Below are 19,928 nucleotides of genomic sequence, written 5' to 3'. Positions count from 1 at the left end.
TTATACATTTCTGCTTTCTTTCCTCTCCTGTTGATCCATAGTATCAGAGAGAGTAAGTCCTGTGGTTTCAAACAACTGTAGAATACAAGAAGCACTACATAATATAACCACCCCAAACACGCCATAAGAGAACAAGTCATTTTTCCTTCCTTCTGATATCAAAAATGGGCTGAATATGGCTCCAAACACAATGGCCTGCCTCGCCATTGATGTTGCAATATTCCTCACACATGTAGGGAATAGCTCTATTACGTATATCAGAAACATATTAAAAGCTGTCCCAACACTGAAGAATGAGATCAAAGCAAGCCCTAGTTTCATTTTGCGAAGAATCTCATCATTTGTAGTGATCACACCACAAATCAAACAACTAATCCCAGTTGCTATACAGAAGCCCAGAATTGAAGGCTTTCTCCTGCAATTATCCAACAAGTAAGTGGCTATGAAAGCTGGTATGTCCAGTAAAGCATTAAAGAAAGTACTCAGATATATGTTGAAGCCTAAGTTTCCCATGTTCAAAGGAATGCCAAAATACACCATTCCAATCCCAAAGCCAAGCACCATAACTGCTAATAATCGTTTAAGAGCCCAAGTTTTCTCATAAAGTTCTCTAATCGATGAGTAGGGGTTGGAAGAAGTTGAAGAAGCACTACTTTGTTGTTGAGCAAGTTCTGCTAATTGACTTGAAGTTATGGTTCCGCCATGTTCTTCTGTTGAATCAGGAGTGATTCCTTTGAGCATAGCCATGGCTTCTTTTTCTCGACCTCGCATGAGAAGCCACCTTGGAGACTCTGTGACAAAAATGTAAGCGAAAAGGGAGTAGAAAATTCCAGGAATTGAAGTCCACAGGTAAAGAGACTTCCATGACGAATGTCTGTGAACATAAGCTATACCAGGCAAGGACATAAACCCTAATGTGAACCAAATATACTCGAGGACACCAACTCGAAATCTCCACTCTTTTTGAACTCTTTCTGTCAGCAAAACCAGAGAACAAGTTCCGATCGATGAGCGGCAAAACCCAATCAGAAACTTGAAAGCTGAGTAGACCCAGACGTTGGGGGAAAACACAATGATGCTTGAAACAATCGACATGGTTAAACAAGAGAGAAAGAGCAGGTTCTTCCTGCCAAGGGATGAATCAGCGGACGAGGCAAGAAGAAAGCCAGCAAGCAAGCAACCCATGAAGAAGGAAGATTGAGGTAAGCCTGTAATGAAGGAACTGGCACATTCAAGATGCCACTGGGATATGATTGTCTTAGGGGAGAGACCATCCCAAGCCCACGAAGAAGATCTTGGAATCTTGCAGATATCAGAAGCTTCTGAAGGGTGAGCATCAGTGAAGATACTGATGAATGATTGTTGTGCATCGAAGAACATTGAGAAGGACACAAGGAGAGATTGAAGGAGTTGAGTCCAACCAAAGCTTCCAAGGCTTATTTCTATTATATCGTCCAAAGATGGCTGTGATGAAGCTTCCCTCCTTTCTAAATCAGATACAGGTAAAGTTTGGTTTGGCTCTGCCATTTCTGTGACGTTTTGTTGTTTTGATAGAGTTAAACTCTTAATTATATACCTGGAGATGGAGGAGAAAGAATGAAACCAAAATCTTAATGAATTAGAGTGAGTGATAAAAAGAGGCCTTGAAGTGATATATTAATGTAAAATTAATACTGATTTAAATATTTTAAATCAATCGACTTAAGAAGAAATCAAAGAGACGAACCCATCTTGTTTCAAGTGAAGAGACAAAAACAAAACACCTTTTGTTGAACTGAAAAGGTCTTTTTGTACAGCTATACAAAAGGTATTTATCCACATTCAAATTTTAAATTGAAAAAAAAAAAGTAGCATTTATGCATATATTTTAAAAAAAACAGCAGCCGGCAAAATGGAAAAAGAGGACGTCGTGTCCATGATGTGGGTCAGCCGGCCCATCATGGATTGGACGAATTGGGCCCAGTATGTATAACTTATTATAACACTTTTTTTTCCTTTGAAATCTTAGATCCTAATCTCAATTCCCCAATTTTATCTTGGGGGTACTTGAATGAAAATTAAATTATAATTTTAAAAATAATTTCATGATATATGAAGTAAATATATGGACGAATTCATCTCATTTACAAAAAAAAATGTTTTTAAAAAGTATTTTTAATTATATCCAAACACTTTCTTAATTTTTCAAGGTAATCCGGTATTACTCCTTGCATCAATGACTTGGCAACTGGTCATATTCAATGAACCACGTGGCAATCAGCAAAGGTTGAAGCATCATATTAAATGAACCACGTGGCACTAGCTATATCGTACATATTATTACATCAATTTTATTTTTGATATATACATATAATTAATCAGAAAGTTGCTGTTAATTCTTACTTATCATTTGTTATTTATTTTTAATTACAATAATTTTTTCGGTAACAAAAAAGTGTTTAGTTTATTAATTATATTCATATATAATATAGTTGGTTATGATGAGCAAAATGTACTAAGCATTGCAATTAGCTCCATACTTAAGTTCACACTGGCTATAAACGACCAAAATCCATCTTAATTTTACTTCTAAAATAAACAAAGCTGATAAATATTTCAACACTTATAGTCGTGTGCACCATACTATTGGCCAATATATACAAACGCATAACGCTTGATTTCCACAAAGAAAAAACATAATTACGAGTAATGTCGAAACAAAAAAAAAAATAATGCTGCTCTCCTTGACTATTCAGATAATAATTAAGTTCAATGAGAAATTAAACATAATTTTCTCTAGAAATAAAAACAAAACAAAAACCAAAAAAAAAACCCCCTCAAAATGGAGCTCCAAAACATGCACTAGTATATTAAAGAAATCAGAGCAACTTTTCAGAATTCAGACTGAAACGAACAAGCCTCTTCTCATCAATTCATCGATCCCTTATTAGTAGGAAGTGGAACAATGCCATCGTGCAAGGGATTGGGACCCGAAGGAACAAGCCTCTGCATGTTATAGTTCACGTTTGAATGTGGCGATTCAGGTGATTTCTCATTATTCGGACCTGCACCAACAAAACAAGTCTCTTAAGAAAAAACAATACTTTGATCATAAGTTAACATAGAAAAATAAATAACAAAGACTAGCGTGTGTAGCACTTCATGAGAGATTCGCAAAATTTAATATTCATTTCAGAATTTAAACCTGAAGGAACAAGCCTCTTCATGTTACAGTTCATGTTTGAATGTGGCGATTCAGGTGATTTCTCTTGATTTGGACCTGCACCAACAAAACAAGTCTCTTAAAAAAAAACAACACTTTGATCATAAGTTCACATAGAAAAATGAATAACAAAGACTCGTGTGTGTGTCTGTCACTTCGTATAGTTTATTAGCTTACTAAGAGATTTGCAAAATTTAATGTTCACGTCAGAATTTAAACCTGAAGGAACAAGCCTCTTCATGTTATAGTTCATGTTTGAATGTGGCGACTCAGGTGATTTCTCTTGATTTGGACCTGCACCAACAAAACAAGTCTCTTAAAAAAAAACAACACTTTGATCATAAGTTCACATAGAAAAATGAATAACAAAGACTCGTGTGTGTGTCTGTCACTTCGTATAGTTTATTAGCTTACTAAGAGATTTGCAAAATTTAATGTTCATGTCAGAATTTAAACCTGAAGGAACGAGCCTCTTCATGTTATAGTTCATGTTTGAATGTGGCGATTCAGGTGATTTCTCCTGATTTGGACCTGCACCAACAAAACGAGTCTCTTAAAAGGAAAAAAAAAAAAAAACAACACTTTGATCATAAGTTAACATAGAAAAATGAACAACAAAGGCTAGTGTGTGTGTCTCTAGCACTTCATATAGTTCATGAGCTTAGTGAGAGATTTGCAAAATTTAATGTTCATATCAGAATTTAATTAAACCTGAAGGAACAAGCCTCTTCATGCCATAGTTGACATAAGGACCATAGATGGCTGAAACAGAAGAAGACGGTTTCTGAAAAGCTTGTTCAGGGTTAGAAGAACCAGAAGGAACGACGCTCGAGAGGATTAGACGATCGCTGGCCACAAGGGAGACGAAGAGAAAAGAGACAGCACAAAATAGACTTATCTTTGAGCTTTCCATCTTGCTCTGTATAGCCCTAGCTACTGCGTTTGAATGCCAAGCAATATCGATGTTTTGTATCGTATATATATAGGGCCATGATCACTAATTTCTTCGAGGCCAAGAATATTCTCTTAATATTTATTAGTCATAACGATGATTTACGGATTAAAGATTTGATGTCTCGGCAATTAATTAGGGTGCGGCTATCATCCCAGAAATTATTTTGTAATAAATTATTGAAGATCTGAATATACGTGTTGAATCAATATATGATATCATATTGAAGAAAGCGTATATTTAGTTTTTTTAACTTTATATAAAATTTCAGTTTTGTTTCTTAAATTTAAAAAGTATGTTTTTAATTTTTTAACTTTAAAATTGTTAATTTTAAATTATGATTTTTATAACAATTATGATTATTTTAAAAATTAAACTTAATATGTTAGTATTTAAAAATGTTTTATCAACATTCAAAATCACAATATCATATTTTTTATTAGTAGTTTTATGTCTAAAATATTAAAAATATTTTTTTAAAGTTAAGAGACTAAATTAAAATTTTATATAAAATCAAAAGACTAAAAATATACTTTAACTCATCATATTTAAATGAAATATTATATTATACGTGTCTTTATTTATATGAGAGACAAAAAGATGTCGAAAATCCGTGTCTCATTCTTTCTCTGTTGTTGACCATATCGATTAATTCTGTTAGTGGATCAATTGTCATAATTAGTTTCATATAATTATTTTTCAATTACAAGGATTATTGAGTTTGATTGTAGAATTTGATTGATTATCGTATATATTTAGATTTTAATTGGTTTATTTTATGCTTTATAATAACAAAATCACGGTAATAGTTTTTCAAAATATTGTGAATCTCAAAAGTATGATATTCGTCGAGGACATAAATGTATTGTCAATAATTTCTATAACTTTCAAATTCACGATTGAGCAAGATTTCCTTTAATTGATTCAAATTTTTCCATCACTTTGCTAAAATAATCAAAAGCCGACAATATAAGTTGAGCTTGAAAATTCAACCCACCAAAAAGTAAATTTAATTTGTTCTTTTAATGTCATCTAAAAGTTTGGGGGCGCTTTATACCACGGCGTACGTCCCCTTCTTCATATTTTTCTTGTTGGTTTCTTGCATTTTCAGTAATGGAGAACTATTTTTCTTGGTGTGACCATTCACAAATCATGACCTAGGCTGTAATCAGAGTAAAACGAGAAAAATAAAGTTAAATGAACTCAATTAATTTTGTGGATGAGTGAAGTTAAGTTTAGGTGATTGGTTTGTGATTGATTGCAGTGTGCTTCAGATTTAACTCGAGTTAGTCATACAATTTTAATTTAGATTTTCCTTAATTAATTTTGTCATTAAACCCTTATTTCTTTTTAAAGAAATTTTCATTCAAGTAGCTAAATAATTGATTCTTAAAGAGGCCACTTGAGTTACACTTTACCACAAAATTTAATTTTATATTAATTTGGACAATACCTAGGTTAAGCTTTTTATATTTATCATATCAAGTTTTCTAATCATATATGGATATATTTTCTATTTTGAAAATATTATCATTAAATTATAAACCCATATGAAAAAAAAAAGATAGTTATGTGTTACTGAAGAATTTGACATAAAAAATATAAAAAAATTTAATGTAAGTAACTTTTTTTTCTATTAATTTTAGCATTACTTGATAGTAGAAGAGCCAGGTCATCAAAGTCTCATAACATGCAACGTGACAATTTATTTATTATCTTTGACTATGAGTCCTTGGCTACAGCTTGCCTTCCATGTGTATCCTCATCTTCGTCAAACAAGCCACCGCCATTAAGACCTCCAATATTAAGATTCCACCAACCAATCAGGATTTTGTATTCTATCTTTCCAAATGAATGTAATTCTATCTGAAGCACTTCCTAACACTAAATGTTGACTTTTCTTTCAGTAAGAGTTTGAATATTGATTTATTACGTTGTAAGGGATTTTTTTTTTTTTTTAACTAAACCCAACCAATCCCCATTGGTTGTATCCTTCCAATTTTATGGGATATGTCTAAGATTTGTATGAGTTACTCTATTCATATTGGTTGATTCTTCAGAACATCAAAGCATTGTTAGCTTTCGAACTGAAATTGATTATCTGTATATCTTGTGATTTGTGAATATATATATATATATATATATATATTGTGCCATTTAGTTTCTGAAAATATATACCAAAAATTAGATCTCCAAAATTTGCTATATAAAGTCCTGCTCAAAGCATTAATTCCAACACTAACTACTAAATCTGAAACAACGTACCTGATTCTGATATACTAATTATCCGCGTGCTCTTCCTTTTAACTCTGTGTGTGTGTGTGTGGCCTTTCTGAATTCTGATAGATTGGTCACTTTTCACCAAAAAGAGAAAAAGTTAGTCATATATTTAGAAATGAATTCATTCCCACTACTCCAAACAAAGGAATTCCTGAGCAAATTTTAGTCCTTAATTTAATGACAAAGAGAATGCTGTGTTTGAAAACAGCTTAGAATAAATCAAAATCTATGCTTGACAAAAACAACAAAAGCGGTAGGATGCCTCCAATATAATGCTTTTTATGTTAAATTACAAGAATCCTGCTCGTAACTTATTAAAACCATGCTCCTTTAAAACTCTTTCTTCTCATCTTATTTCGTTACTCTTTTTCCACACTACCACACACAGTGCAATTTCATCAAAGCACATAGATTACCAGATTTTTTTAGCAGAAAACAGACACCAAAATGAACATAGAGCTACTACCTAATTACAACGTATAAAGCCTTTTTTTTTTCCTGGGTACCAACTTCAAGTGTTTCATTAATTGAGATTTATGCCAATATGTCTGAACTGGGTCTGTGTTTGCCTTCTTCCTCCTCCTCCATTGTATCACACAGTGCTCTCCCTTTTGTCTCTGGCAAGAACACTGCAAACAATCCACTCAACCATATCATCAATCCCAACACCCCGAAGCACCAAAACCTCTGCCTCCTCCCCGCCGCAACCAGCACCGGACTAACTGCGGCGCCCATCACCACCGCCTGCCTAGCCATCGCCAACGCCGAGTTCCCCACGCACGTCGGGAACAGCTCCGTCGCATATAACGAGTATATATTAAGCGCAGTGCAAGCGCTGAAAAGCGACACCAACTCAAACCCAATTTCCAACTTTATCCATGTTTTACCTAACTCCATCACCGATAAGAGACTGAAAATCCCACTCATGATGGTGAATACCCAAATAGCACTTCTTCTGTTGAACTTGCCCATCAATACCAAGGTTAAAAGAGACGATGGTAGCTCAGATAAAGCGTTGAACGTCACACTCAGATACAGATCAAACGACAGCGTTCCGAGACCGAGTGGCATTCCGTAATAAACCGCGCCAATGCCAAAACCCACCAACATAACAGCTAAGATCCTTCTTTAAGCCCATTGCCTCAAAACCTTCAGTGCCGAGTATAAATTCATGTTATCATCCGAACTTTCCTCGGTCTCAAACACTTCACAAATGGCTAAATTCAATGAGCTTTGAGATATTGATGCGATGCATCTTAGTGTATCGATGGCTTCCTCTTTCCTTCCTCTTAAGAGGAGCCACCTAGGAGATTCGCGTACGAGGAGTTTTACTAACACACAGTATAATATTGTTGGGATGGATGTGTATTTATAGAGGTTTCTCCATGAGGAGTTTCGGTTTAAGTATGCCATGGCCGGGAGTGAGAGGAAGCCAAGAGTGAAGCACAAGAATCCCATGACACCCACCTCGCCTCGCCACTGCTTTCCGACAAGCTCGTAGGCGAGGACGAGGGCGGAGGTACTGATGGTGGCTCTACCAAAACCAGAGAGAAACCGGAGACAAGAATAGACCCAAAGGTTTGGAGAGTAGGCTGAGGGCAATGAAGAGAGGGACATGAAGAGACAAGAGTAGAAGAGCATGTTCTTGCGGCCCAAGGACGTATCAGCGAGAGTGGATAGTGCAAAACCGCCAACGAGGCTTCCGATGAAGAAGGAGCAGGATGGGAGGCCCGTAAGTATGGGGTCTTCCTCCGGATTTAAGTTCCACCCCGAGATGATGGAAGAATAAGAGGAGCCGCCGTGGTGGGCAGGGAAGGAAGGAGGGGGTTGGGCGTCGGTAAAGACAGTGATGAAAATTTGGTGGGCATCGAAAATCCAAGCGAAGGAAATGAGAAGGGCTTGGAAGAATTGGGAATGGGTGAATCCTGATAAGCAACGTTCCATTGCGGAGCCCAGAGATGGAAGGTGATTCTCAGGCTGTGGAACTTCAGATTCATCGGTAGATTTGGATTGGGAAAGAAGAGGTGTTGAACGTGAATTCGCCATTAATCTGGAAGTGAGTTCGAAGAACTTTTGATCTGAACGGTCCGAAGAAGAAGGTTGCCATATATGTATGCATGCTCGGCAGCAAAACTGTCTTCTCTATTTGTTTTTTTTCCATAAAAAAGGTTAATGAATCATTGGGGGCCTGATACAGAGATTTTTCCTTGGGGCTATGGGACCGTATAGAGATTCTGAAAGGCACGGAACGAGCGAGAACATGAATGAGTGCGGACCAAAAACCTTATAAGACACGTTTTATAGTGTATGATTTAAAATTAAATTTGATGTAATATTTGGAAGATTAAATTTTTACTTTTATTTCTACATTATGCCAACCGAAAGAAGTACAAAATAGTTTCAACTTTCATAATTAGTGTGGATCTCGCAAGATGCATTGTTAAAACTTAGAAGTTTTATAATAATAAAAGAGATTTGCAAAAGAAATAGACCCTGATTATGATAAAATTAAATTTAATTATTTTTTAACAGAGCAAAAGACTGTATGGTTCAAAATGTCAGGTTAAAATAATGAGTATTTTATCTCAACTCATATTAGCCCAAGTTAAAAAGTTGTTTTTTTAATGCCCAAGTAAGTTATTGCAATTTAATTTTTAAAATTTTTAGTATGAAGTAAGCATAATTTAGAGTCGTTTTTTTCATACACATAATTTATAATACAAAGATTACAATATATAATTTTTTTTGCCAACTTAGTTGAACCATATATATACATAGGATTTATTTCTTCTTCTTCTTTTGGTTGATGGTGGACTAAAAATATAAGTTACAAGATAGTTATAATATTTAAGTATGTAAAGAATTTGTAGAGTTTCAAATACGTCCTTAACAAAAGTCAATGCTATAGTAATTATAATGAATCAATTACTTATAAAGTTCAATTGCATAGAAGGGCAAAATAAATGGCACAAAAAGAAGAAGGGAAAAATAATAAAACAAATAATAAATAGTTTATGTAATGGTTGGGCCCATGTATTCTCATTTAAACTTATTAAGTAATGGGGTCCAAGTATACTGAATAATTAATTTATCAATACCAATAAATAAATTAAAACTAGTTGGTTGGCAAAAAAAAAATTAAAATTAGTTGGATTCAATAAATATATTATCAATATTAATTTCTTTTTAAAAATATTTTTATTTAATGATTCACTAGTTACTTTTAATAATTAATTTAATTAATAATGAACAATTTGAATAACTACGGTTGATGAGAGGGTGTTTTATTTTTATAAATAAGATAACAAGAAATTTTACGGGTAATCTTTAAAGATTTGCAGAGTTTTGTTATAGATGTCATTTTCCTTGTTTGGTTCAACGGATGGGAGTTAATTAAAGGGAGGGGAGGGGAGGGGAGGTCATGATTTTGTTTAGTTGGAGGGGAAGGAAAGAGATGGGAGATTTCTTGTTTGGTTCATAAGAGGAGGGAAGGAGAAATAATTATAAATTAACAAATATGCCCTTATCTCTATATTTAGATTGATTTATTTTTTATTACAATATTTATATCAAAATTGTTATTTCTTAATTTATTATTATTTTAAAAAAAACTAATTACCTCACTTACACGTGATAAAAAAAAGATAAAACTAAAAAAAATTAGAAGATATGATAAAAAGTTAACATTCTATCTCATTAATTTTATAAATATATGTATTAATATATATGATATGTATATATTATATAATTATATAATTATAGGACGCAAGTTATGATATGTATATATTAATATATATACATGTTATCTAAGATTATAATACACACATGCTATGATATATAATTATAATACACACATGTTATGATATGCACATATTAATATATATGATATGTATATATTATATAATTATAATATTATATTATTATCAAATATTATTAGTGGCTAAAAAGAGAAAGAAGTGAAAAAAAGATTTTTAATAAGATTGACAAACTTAGAATATTAAAAAGTTAGTATGGGTAGTTTGATCAATATTAGACATAATATTTTTTTTTCCTTCCAAAAAATCCCAAATTTGGAGAGGAGCATGAGGAGGGGAGGGGAACACTAAAAGACAAATTTCTTCCCTCCCCTCTTTTTTATTTTTTCCAACCGAACACACTTATCACCTCCCCTCCCCTCCTCTCAACAACCCTCCAACTAAACAGAACATTAAACATTAAACATTTTCATTAAATTGATGAACAAAAAACCAACACTACTTTGTATGGAGCGAGGTAAATCACTTTGATTATGGGCATCTGAAAAATGATTTAATAAGCTGACCTGTATTTTATTAATTTTCTTAATAATACTTTTAAGATATGTATTGGCACGCAATTACTCGTTTGATCAAACTGAAGGCTAAACTGCAAACAAAAAGTAAAATTAAGTTTAATTACAGTGAAAATAAGGGGAAAAAAAAAAACAGGATTCATTGCTGAATCAGCATCAACAGGTATAGTTATCGGAAAGGAGTGCTTTTCTGAAGATAAAAGATGTTGTGTATGGTATATTATTATATGTAGTTGTCAATTTTAGATTTTCTTAACATTATAATTTAATATTGACACAAAATATTTGCAAATTGCGCAAATGGCTACAAACTATGTGTCTTAAAATTTAAATACTCTTAACTTTACTCGTATTAAGGAGAGTGGAAAACAGATCGCATTCAAGGGGCAATGAAGAAATAGTGAATTTATTAAATTAAATTCCCTCTTAGTAGTTTGAAATAAGAATAAAATTAAAACGATAATTAATAACAATCTAAATTTATAGGACGCTTGAAATATATTTTATTAAACAAAAAATTTAAATCTTACTAATTCTATCTTAAAATTTAATAACTTTTAAATTTTATCTTCGTTTGCTACATGCATATATACATGTGCTTTTCAAAACAAATAATAGTTTGCACAATTAGAAATAAAGTTTATTTATTTATTTATGTAATAAATTTAATGAGATAATTTGTACGAAAGATTAAAAAAAATACTCTCTTCATATTGTAAATTGTAAATCTGGCAGAGGGTTGTCTCTTGGTGGGCTTCACATTGGAAACTGGCAACGCCTTTTGTTTCATGCTGCACTTTCTCTCCCAAACGCTCCCAACTAATCTCAAATACTAGTTCCAATCTTATTTATAAGATATCATTTATAAACTATAAACGGGATTTTATAATTATGACATGAAATAGTATAAACAATTTATAATTTTACTGAAAAAATAATTTATAACTAATTTATATATACTAATAAAAAGAGTTATAAGTACTAAATTTGCCATAAATTTTTATTGATTTTAAATTACTGTTCAGTTCAACTAAACTAATCATATGAACATTGTCTCATCATTCTAAAGTAGAGGCTAAACGACAGCGTTTTGAGACTCAGTGGCCATGGCGCCTTCCAGAATGAAGTAAGCCACGCCAGTCACACAATCCATTGACGGTAACAGCTAAGATTCTTCTCGAAGCCCATTGCTTCTGCACTAAAATATTCAGCGCCAGCCAGTGGGTGGTCCCCTAGCTAATCCGTCACATTTAAATGAGATTTTGAGTCCGGTACTAATATATTTGGCTATTTGCATATGATTTAAATTGCATAATAATAATATAATAATAATAATATATCATATGAGCTTATATCATCTGTCTTTGTCAGACAGTTTACAGAGATGATTCAATGTCCTTGGAGAGTGGAGACAATGCTGCGGTCGTGTGAGGCATCGTGATGTACTGACAGCCTTGTCTTTATCCTCTACCACTACAGTGGGGTGAAAATTGGCCAGGAATCAGGATGAGTGAAGGACTTTCGGCTTGAACAGTACTTGGTCTAGTCTTCAAGATAGAAATAGGTTTATGACTTTTTTAAAGCCTATTTATCTAACGGTTCAAATTTGAGGTTTCTTTAGACGCGTGTTAAATCTGTGAGATCTGATCTGGTCTTTTTATTTGTCATAATTTTAATTTTAATTTTATATTTATATCTAGTTTTATTTTTCATCTTAACATATAATTATAACTTATTTTTAATAACATTAATTATAGTTAAGATTTAAAATAATACTTATGATATTACAATTTAAATAAAAATAAATATTAAAAAAATTATTATGTAGTATGTATATTTTTCTTTTTTGCTAATTCATGTATTTTTTTATTATGTATTTTGAAAATTTTAAAATTACAAATATTTTTAACAGGTTCAGATCAAATTAAAATTAGGCTGCAAATAAAGCCTATGACAAGCTACAAGTCAAACTTGAGTTGACTTGTTACTAGGCGGTTCTAGTCTGTTAAAAACAAAACCTGACTTAATCTAGCCTGTTTTTACTTTTACATTCTGATCTCCATCTATTTTACGTTCATTCTAGTAGTGTTCGAGTTTAACTTTTAAATACAGCGAGAATTGTAATGAAATCTAAAAAGGAGATTTGATTGTTCTAAAGTCTCTTGCTAATTGATAAACATAAACATAAAATGACAAGTTCTAATATAGAAAGTGATAACTAATTTACATTACTCAATTGGAAACCTTCTGGTAATTAAATTCTTTCCTTAAGACCTTATGATAATTTTTTCTTAAATATAAGTGACTTAAATAGTTATTAATGATATTTTTTATTTTTCGTTCCATTTAATTTTTGTTGAGAGAGAGAGAGAGAGAAGAGAGGTGAAGTACCACACCCATTTCTTCCAAGTGCTTATTGGATTGTCGTTTGTTACGTGATAGCATCGTTAAGCGTGAACAGAACGGCATTGGCTACCAAAGCCAATGGAATGGATCATCCTGATTTTGCCACAACGTTATTCGCTAAAAATAAAAAAGAAAAAATCATTAATAGGTATAGACAGTCAAATAATATTTGCAGGCCTTACGCCAGCCACAAATGACGGCTCTGTTTCGCTGCAAGTAACGCATAATGGCAAGATTCCTCTTACCATAACCAAACCTTCCAATGCGTTTTTGCAGTAACTTACGAAAATAATCTTTCTCCTCTTCCAATCTACCAACTCACCGTCTAAATTCATCACAGCGAATGGATCGGATACACCATATATATATATAAATATATATATTTAAGCAGAGAAGAGGCACCAACATCACAACTAGAGGCATACCTCGTCACAACTTAAAAAAGCGTTTTCTTTTTTCGCTGGATGCCAACTTCAATTCAAGTGTTTCTTATTAATATAATTAAGATTTAGGCCAACATGGCTGAGCTGATTCTCTGTTTGCCTTCCTCCTCCTCCTCCTCCATTGTATCACAAAGTGCTCTGCCTTTCGTCTCTGGCAAAAGCACTACGAACACACCACTCAGCCCTATGACGATTCCAAACACCCCGTAGCACCAGAACCTCTGCCTCCTCCCCGCAGCAACCAGCACCGGACTGACCGCCCCACCCAGCACCAATGCCTGCCTAGCCATCGCCAACGCCGAGTTCCGTACGCATGTCGGGAATAGCTCCGTCGTATATAACAAGTATATATTAAAGGCAGTGCAAGCACAGAAAAACGACACCGACTCAAATCCAATTTCCAGCTCCATCCATGTTTTCCCAAACTCCATCACCGACAAGAGACTGAAAATCCCACTCATGATGGTGAATACCCAAATAGCACTTCTTCTCTTGAACTTGCCAATCAATATGAAGGTTAACAGAGAAGATGGCAGCTCAGATAAAGCGTTGAACGCCACACTCAAATACAGATCAAACGACAGCGTTCCAAGACCTAGTGGCATCCCATAATAAACAACCCCAATACCAAAACCCATCAACATAACAGCGAAGATCCTTCTTGATGCCCACTTTCTCTGCATCAAAACCTTCAGTGCTGAGTATAAATTCATATTATCATTTGAACTTTCCTCAGCCTCAGACACTTTAGAAACGGCTAAATTTAATGAGCTTTGAGATATGGATGCGATGCATCGTAGCGTATTAACGGCTTCCTCTTTCATTCCTCGTACAAGAAGCCACCTAGGAGATTCCCTTACGAGGAATTTTACTAACACACAATAGAATATTGTTGGGATGGATGTGTATTTATAGAGGTTTCTCCACGAGGAGTTTCGGTTTAAGTATGCCATGGCCGGGAGTGAGAGAAAGCCGAAAGTGAAGCAGAAGAATCCCATGACACCCACCTGGCCGCGCCACCGCTTTCCGACGACCTCAGTGGCGAGGACGAGGGCAGAGGTACCTATGGTGGCTCTGCCAAAACCAGAGAGAAACTTGAGACAAGAATAGACCCAAAGGTTGGGAGAAAAGGAGGCGAAGAATGAAGAGAGAGACATCACAAGACAAGAATAGAACAGCATGTTCTTGCGGCCCAAGGACGTATCAGCGAGAGTAGACAGGGCAAGCCCGCCGATGAGGCAGCCCATGAAGAAGGAGGAGGCCGGGAGGCCCGTAAGTATGGGGTCCTCTGGATTTAAGCCCCACTCCAAGATGATGGAGGAGTACGACGAGCCGCCGTGGCGGGCTGGGGATGACGTTGGGGGTTGGGCGTCGGTGAAGACGGTGATGAAAGTTTGCTGCGCATCGAAGATCCAAGCGAAGGAGACGAGAAGGGCTTGGAGGAACTGGGAGAGATTGAATTCTGATAGGCAACGTTCGATTGTGGATCCTGGAGATGGAAGGCGGCTCCCTGCTGGCCGTGGAAGTTCAGATTCATCGGTGGATCTGGATTGAGAAAGAAGAGGTGTGGAATTTAAATCCGCCATTAATCTCGATGTGAGCTCCAGGAAATTTTGATCCGAGATTGAGAGGCTTAACGAGCATAACGTTGCTTATATGTGCATTCCAGTATGCAAACATGACATTTTTGTAAAATAAAGAAATAAAGACTAAAAGATGCATTTAGTTTTTAGTCTTTTAGCTATAATTCTTTAATGATGATTTTTTTATAATAATTATGATTATTTTAAAAATTAAAATTAATATGTTAAAATTTAATAATATTTTATTAATATTTAAGGGTTTGATATCACCAGTTTTTATTTAATGATTTATGAATAAGAAAACTAAAATTTCATTTTTTTAAATTCAAAAATTTAAAATGAAATTTTGTGTAAATTTAAAAGACGGCAAATATACTTTACCCATAAATAAAAAGCTTAACGAATGACTGGAAGCCTCTAGAGAACTTTCCTTTGGGCTGAGGGCCGCACTGAGATCTAGAAAGGCTTGGAACGATCGAGAACGATCGAGAAACACGAATGAGGATAAATTGATTAAAAAAATCGTGATTTAAAATTTAGGAGAAATTATAAAAAAAACTTTAGAATTGTAAAAATAGAAAACCACATTGAAGGTACTTATACTTTCTCTTCATTTTTAATTTGGTATCTATGTGTTTTTTTTCTTTTAATTAAACATTTAATTTTATCTTTTTAGCAACATTAGCTCTTATAACTTTGTTCTATTGATATTTTTAGTCTCTACATAAGGATTAATGATGTTAATAGAGAAAAAAATAAAGATTTAGTTAAGAAAAAAACACATAGGTACCAAATTGAAAATTGAAAAAAAGTATAGGTGCCTCCAATATAATTTTCCCTTGTAAAAATGCAGATAAGGACCATTGACAACTTCACCTTGATTTTGACAACTTCATGACATATTATTATTGTCAAAACTCAAAGTAAAGTTGTCAAATATCCCTATTTGTGTTTTTATAATTCTAAGATTTTTTTTGTAATTTTCCCTAAAATTTAAGTCTGATGTGATATGAAAAGGATGATTAATGTATAAAGGGATTGGCGAAAGAAATAGCATTATATATGGTTATGGGTCTATGCACAGCAAAAGGCACTGGACAATTAAAGGTCTCACTCAATTTATTATTTGGGGAAAAAAAAAAACTCTTACAGTAGCTCCCAGTTAGCTAGTTCCAAGTTTAATTGTGATCCACGTGGGCGTCCTGCAAATAATTCTAGAAAAATCATAAGCCACTTCTTCTCTCTCTGAATTTTTTTTAAAAACAAAATGCAAGACCATTGCTCGCCTCGCTGTTTATTTAAAAAAAAACTTATTTTTCTTTATATTATATTTTTTTGCTAAATGTGCAGTTTTACTCTTAATTTTGATTCTCAAGTGCATCTAATATTTTTAGTAGCACAGTTTTACCCATAATTTTTTTATAAAAAATATCATATGTAAAACTGCACAGAAAATGAGTAAAATTGCACCAATAAAAATGTTGGGCACAACTCAAAAATAATATTATGGATAAAATTACATTTATACTCTATATTTTCCCGATCAATAATAACTTTGGTTTAACAAGCATATGATCACATTTATAAAACACTTTCAAACAAAGACTAACGGTAAACTTTAATTAAAATGCATTAAATGACCACTTTTAAGAAAAAGTTTTTAAGTCAATAATTTATATGAAAAATTCATATCTACATTAATCTTATAAGAATTTATTTTATTTTATTAAAACAAGGATGCAATAGCCTAATTATGAGTAACTTTACATAAAAAATGCGAAAAAAAGAAAGGACATTCTTTTGGCATTTAAAATATTAATAGGCACGATGTTTCACCAAAAATTAAAAAATATTAAATCCCAGTAGTTATGTCGTAAGATTTAATGACTTATCAATATTTTATCAGTATTTAATTAATCACTTAAAAAAAGTAACAACCCACACATACAGACCAATAAAAATGGGATAAGATTATATATTTACATACAAATTTAATAAGATACTTATATATGTAAAATATTTTTAATTAAAAGAATTTCCTCTCTCACGTTTCATGTATGTCATGGTCACCTCAATTAGAATTAATACGCATGGGATCAGGGATAGTAGTATAATTGACTCAATTTTAGCTGTTTTTGAAATTATATTATATTGAAACCAAAATATATTCGCAAATTGCACAAACGGCTACAAATCTGACTATGTCACTAATAAACAATATCCTTCATATAAAACTCCCAATTGGGTATATTTGTTTTTCTCACGCATAGGTTCAGTATTTTTTTATCGGGGGATAATTATTTTCTGGATCCTTATAATTTTATCTGATTTTTAATTAATTTTATATAAAAAAATTTTATCAGATCTTTTTACTTTCACGAATTTTTAATTAGGTCTTTTTACTTTTCTTTATTAGGTCCTTATAATTTCACTTATTTTTTAATTAGGTCTTTTGTAGTTTTAAAAGAATTATTTATTAACTTTATTCTTTAAAATTAATTTTATTTTTAAATTAATAATTATATAATTAGACAAAATAATTAATATAATCATTTAGTAATTAATAATTAATCAGAAAAATAAATTATATTTAATCATAAATTGTTTATAATTATATTCTAATTTAGAAAATTTTATTATTATAATTATAAAAATTGGAATTGAAAAATAAATAATATATATGTTTAACTAAAGATTTAAAAGAATATTAACATAAGATTATAATAATAATTTATTATTTATAGATTAAAGAATAAAAACTACAAGGATCTAATTAAAAATAAGGTAAAACAATAAGGACCTAATAAAAAAAATTATAAGACTTGATAAAAAACATGTGAAATTATAAGGACCTAATAAAAAAAATTATAAGGACATGATTAAAAGTGGTTGAAACTATAAAAACTTACATATTAATTATTTTTTTTATTATTTCAAACAATTCTATTTTGAACTGTTGTGGGTCAAAACAAGCAAATCTTGATTCATTGTGTTATGTGGGACTAATCTTTTCTATTAGATTTAACCCTATCGGTGAAAGAAACAAATAACTATGATTAGGAGAGTAAATTGTGGTTCATGCTATAATTAGTAATTATCCTGGATGTTACGCGGAGAAGCCCAAATTGAACTAATAATGTATGATAGAGGAATCTAAGGGTCCCATACGCAATCGTATAAACAAAACAGCCTTTTTCGTGAACACAGGAATATTTTTGCACGCAGGATCACCAACCAAACCGTTGCCCCATATATACAGACTTTAAGTTTTAAAAATTAAAAAAAAATTTGCATGTGGTTTTAAATTTAGGAAAATTTTATATAATTTAACATATTTTTTAAACGTTATAATTATTACTCTTGTTAAGTTGTAAACTTGTAATGGTGAAGCCACTAATCAAATTTTTAAATGTTTATTATCATAATTTTTAGTCTGAATTTTCCTTCTTCATATATCAAATTATAACAGGAAACAGTTCACTCCCTGGGAAAACACGGTCCAAGAAGTCACGCTATTATACTCCCTCCAATTCTTTTCTATAAGATTCAAATAATCAAATTTTATGGTTTTAAAAATTATTAACATTTGTTAAAAGCATTAAATATGTACAAAAATATTTTTCCCTGATATGCCCCTATTTATAAGAGGATAAGTGATAAAGTAATTAATGTTCAAACAACCTCAAAATGTATCTCATAGAAACAATTAAACCGATTTAAAAATTTGAATCTTGCAAGAAGAATATAAAATAGTATAACTCGAAAGTTATAGTTAAAAGATAATTATGTTATTCATGATTTAAGAATAGTGTAATTTTTCTACATATTTGATAATTTATATTGATTGATTGGTATTGATTTGATTGTCCAAAGTAGTGGGAGGCATTGTTGATAAATATGACTAAGTGATGATTTATCATAATAATTAAAAAACAATTGGCTGAGGTTGGCTTCAGTTTCACAAGGGAAACTGGCGACGCGCTGGTTTTAGGACTTTCTCTACCAAACAATGATTTGGCGTTTTAATACTTCAATTCAGTGGATGTTAAAATTAAGGGAGAATTGCAATTAGGTCCCACCCTAAGGGAATTAAATACAAAAAAGTCTCTTAAAATCATAAATTATTCTGAAGCCCCAAGAGACCATTTTATTTGTTTAATTACCAAATTACCCTTCTTCTTTTTTTTGGTAAGTTTGCATTGACAACTGATAGAGCAGTGGTTGACAACTTAGAGTGTAAAGATTGACAACTATCGCGGCTAGTTTGACAACACATTTTCTCAGCATATCACATCCTAAGTTGTCAAACTAGCCACGATAGTTGTCAATCCTTGCACCCTAGGTTGTCAACTACTGCTCTTTCAGTTGTCAATGCAAACTTACAAAAAAGAAGAAGGGTAATTTGGTAATTAAACAAACAAAATTTATTACAAAAAAGTCCCTTGAGATTTTAGAATAATTTCATGATTTCAAGAAATCTTTTTGTATTTAATTCCCTTATATGGGACCTAATTGTAATTTTCTCTAAAATTAATGGGCTTACCGGTTATGCAAATTGATTATTTTTTGAGTAAAGTATGCGCTTTTTATATAAACTCGATTAAAAGCGAAGTGATGAAGTGATCTATTCTTCATTTTTCAAAACTATTAAATACATTTTTAAATGATATAATAAATATATGAGAAAATTAATCTTTTACTCTTAACTTATTTATAATTTAGTAGTTTCTCA

General features: G+C 32.4%; 2 protein-coding genes and 1 pseudogene across 2 annotated transcripts; all 3 read right to left on the bottom strand.

The window, feature by feature from the left end:
* Nucleotides 1–1,473, bottom strand: LOC114755014 (organic cation/carnitine transporter 2-like). The gene has a single exon (XM_028943884.1). The coding sequence runs from the start codon at nt 1,378–1,380 to the stop codon at nt 1–3; it is 1,380 nt and encodes a 459-aa protein (XP_028799717.1). The 5' UTR covers nt 1,381–1,473.
* A 5,495-nt stretch (nt 1,474–6,968) lies between these two features.
* Nucleotides 6,969–8,480, bottom strand: LOC114755047 (organic cation/carnitine transporter 3-like; annotated as a pseudogene).
* Nucleotides 8,481–13,311: 4,831 nt separating this feature from the next.
* On the bottom strand, nt 13,312–15,217 carry LOC114755011 (organic cation/carnitine transporter 3-like). The gene has a single exon (XM_028943881.1). The coding sequence runs from the start codon at nt 15,197–15,199 to the stop codon at nt 13,679–13,681; it is 1,521 nt and encodes a 506-aa protein (XP_028799714.1). The 5' UTR covers nt 15,200–15,217; the 3' UTR covers nt 13,312–13,678.
* Nucleotides 15,218–19,928: the final 4,711 nt, after the last annotated feature.

The sequence above is a fragment of the Neltuma alba genome, unplaced genomic scaffold, assembly GCF_004799145.2.
Source record: "Neltuma alba isolate B1F8T4 unplaced genomic scaffold, ASM479914v2 tig00010229_pilon, whole genome shotgun sequence".
Classification (NCBI taxonomy): domain Eukaryota; kingdom Viridiplantae; phylum Streptophyta; class Magnoliopsida; order Fabales; family Fabaceae; genus Neltuma; species Neltuma alba.
The sequence above is the reverse complement of the archived record's forward strand: the minus strand, read 5'-3'. Positions and strand labels throughout refer to the sequence as shown.

What these genes read in the sequence shown, in the direction of transcription:
- LOC114755014 (XM_028943884.1), bottom strand. Translation starts at nt 1,380, where the DNA reads ATGTTCTTCGATGCACAACAATCATTCATCAGTATCTTCACTGATGCT.
- LOC114755011 (XM_028943881.1), bottom strand. Translation starts at nt 15,199, where the DNA reads ATGGCGGATTTAAATTCCACACCTCTTCTTTCTCAATCCAGATCCACC.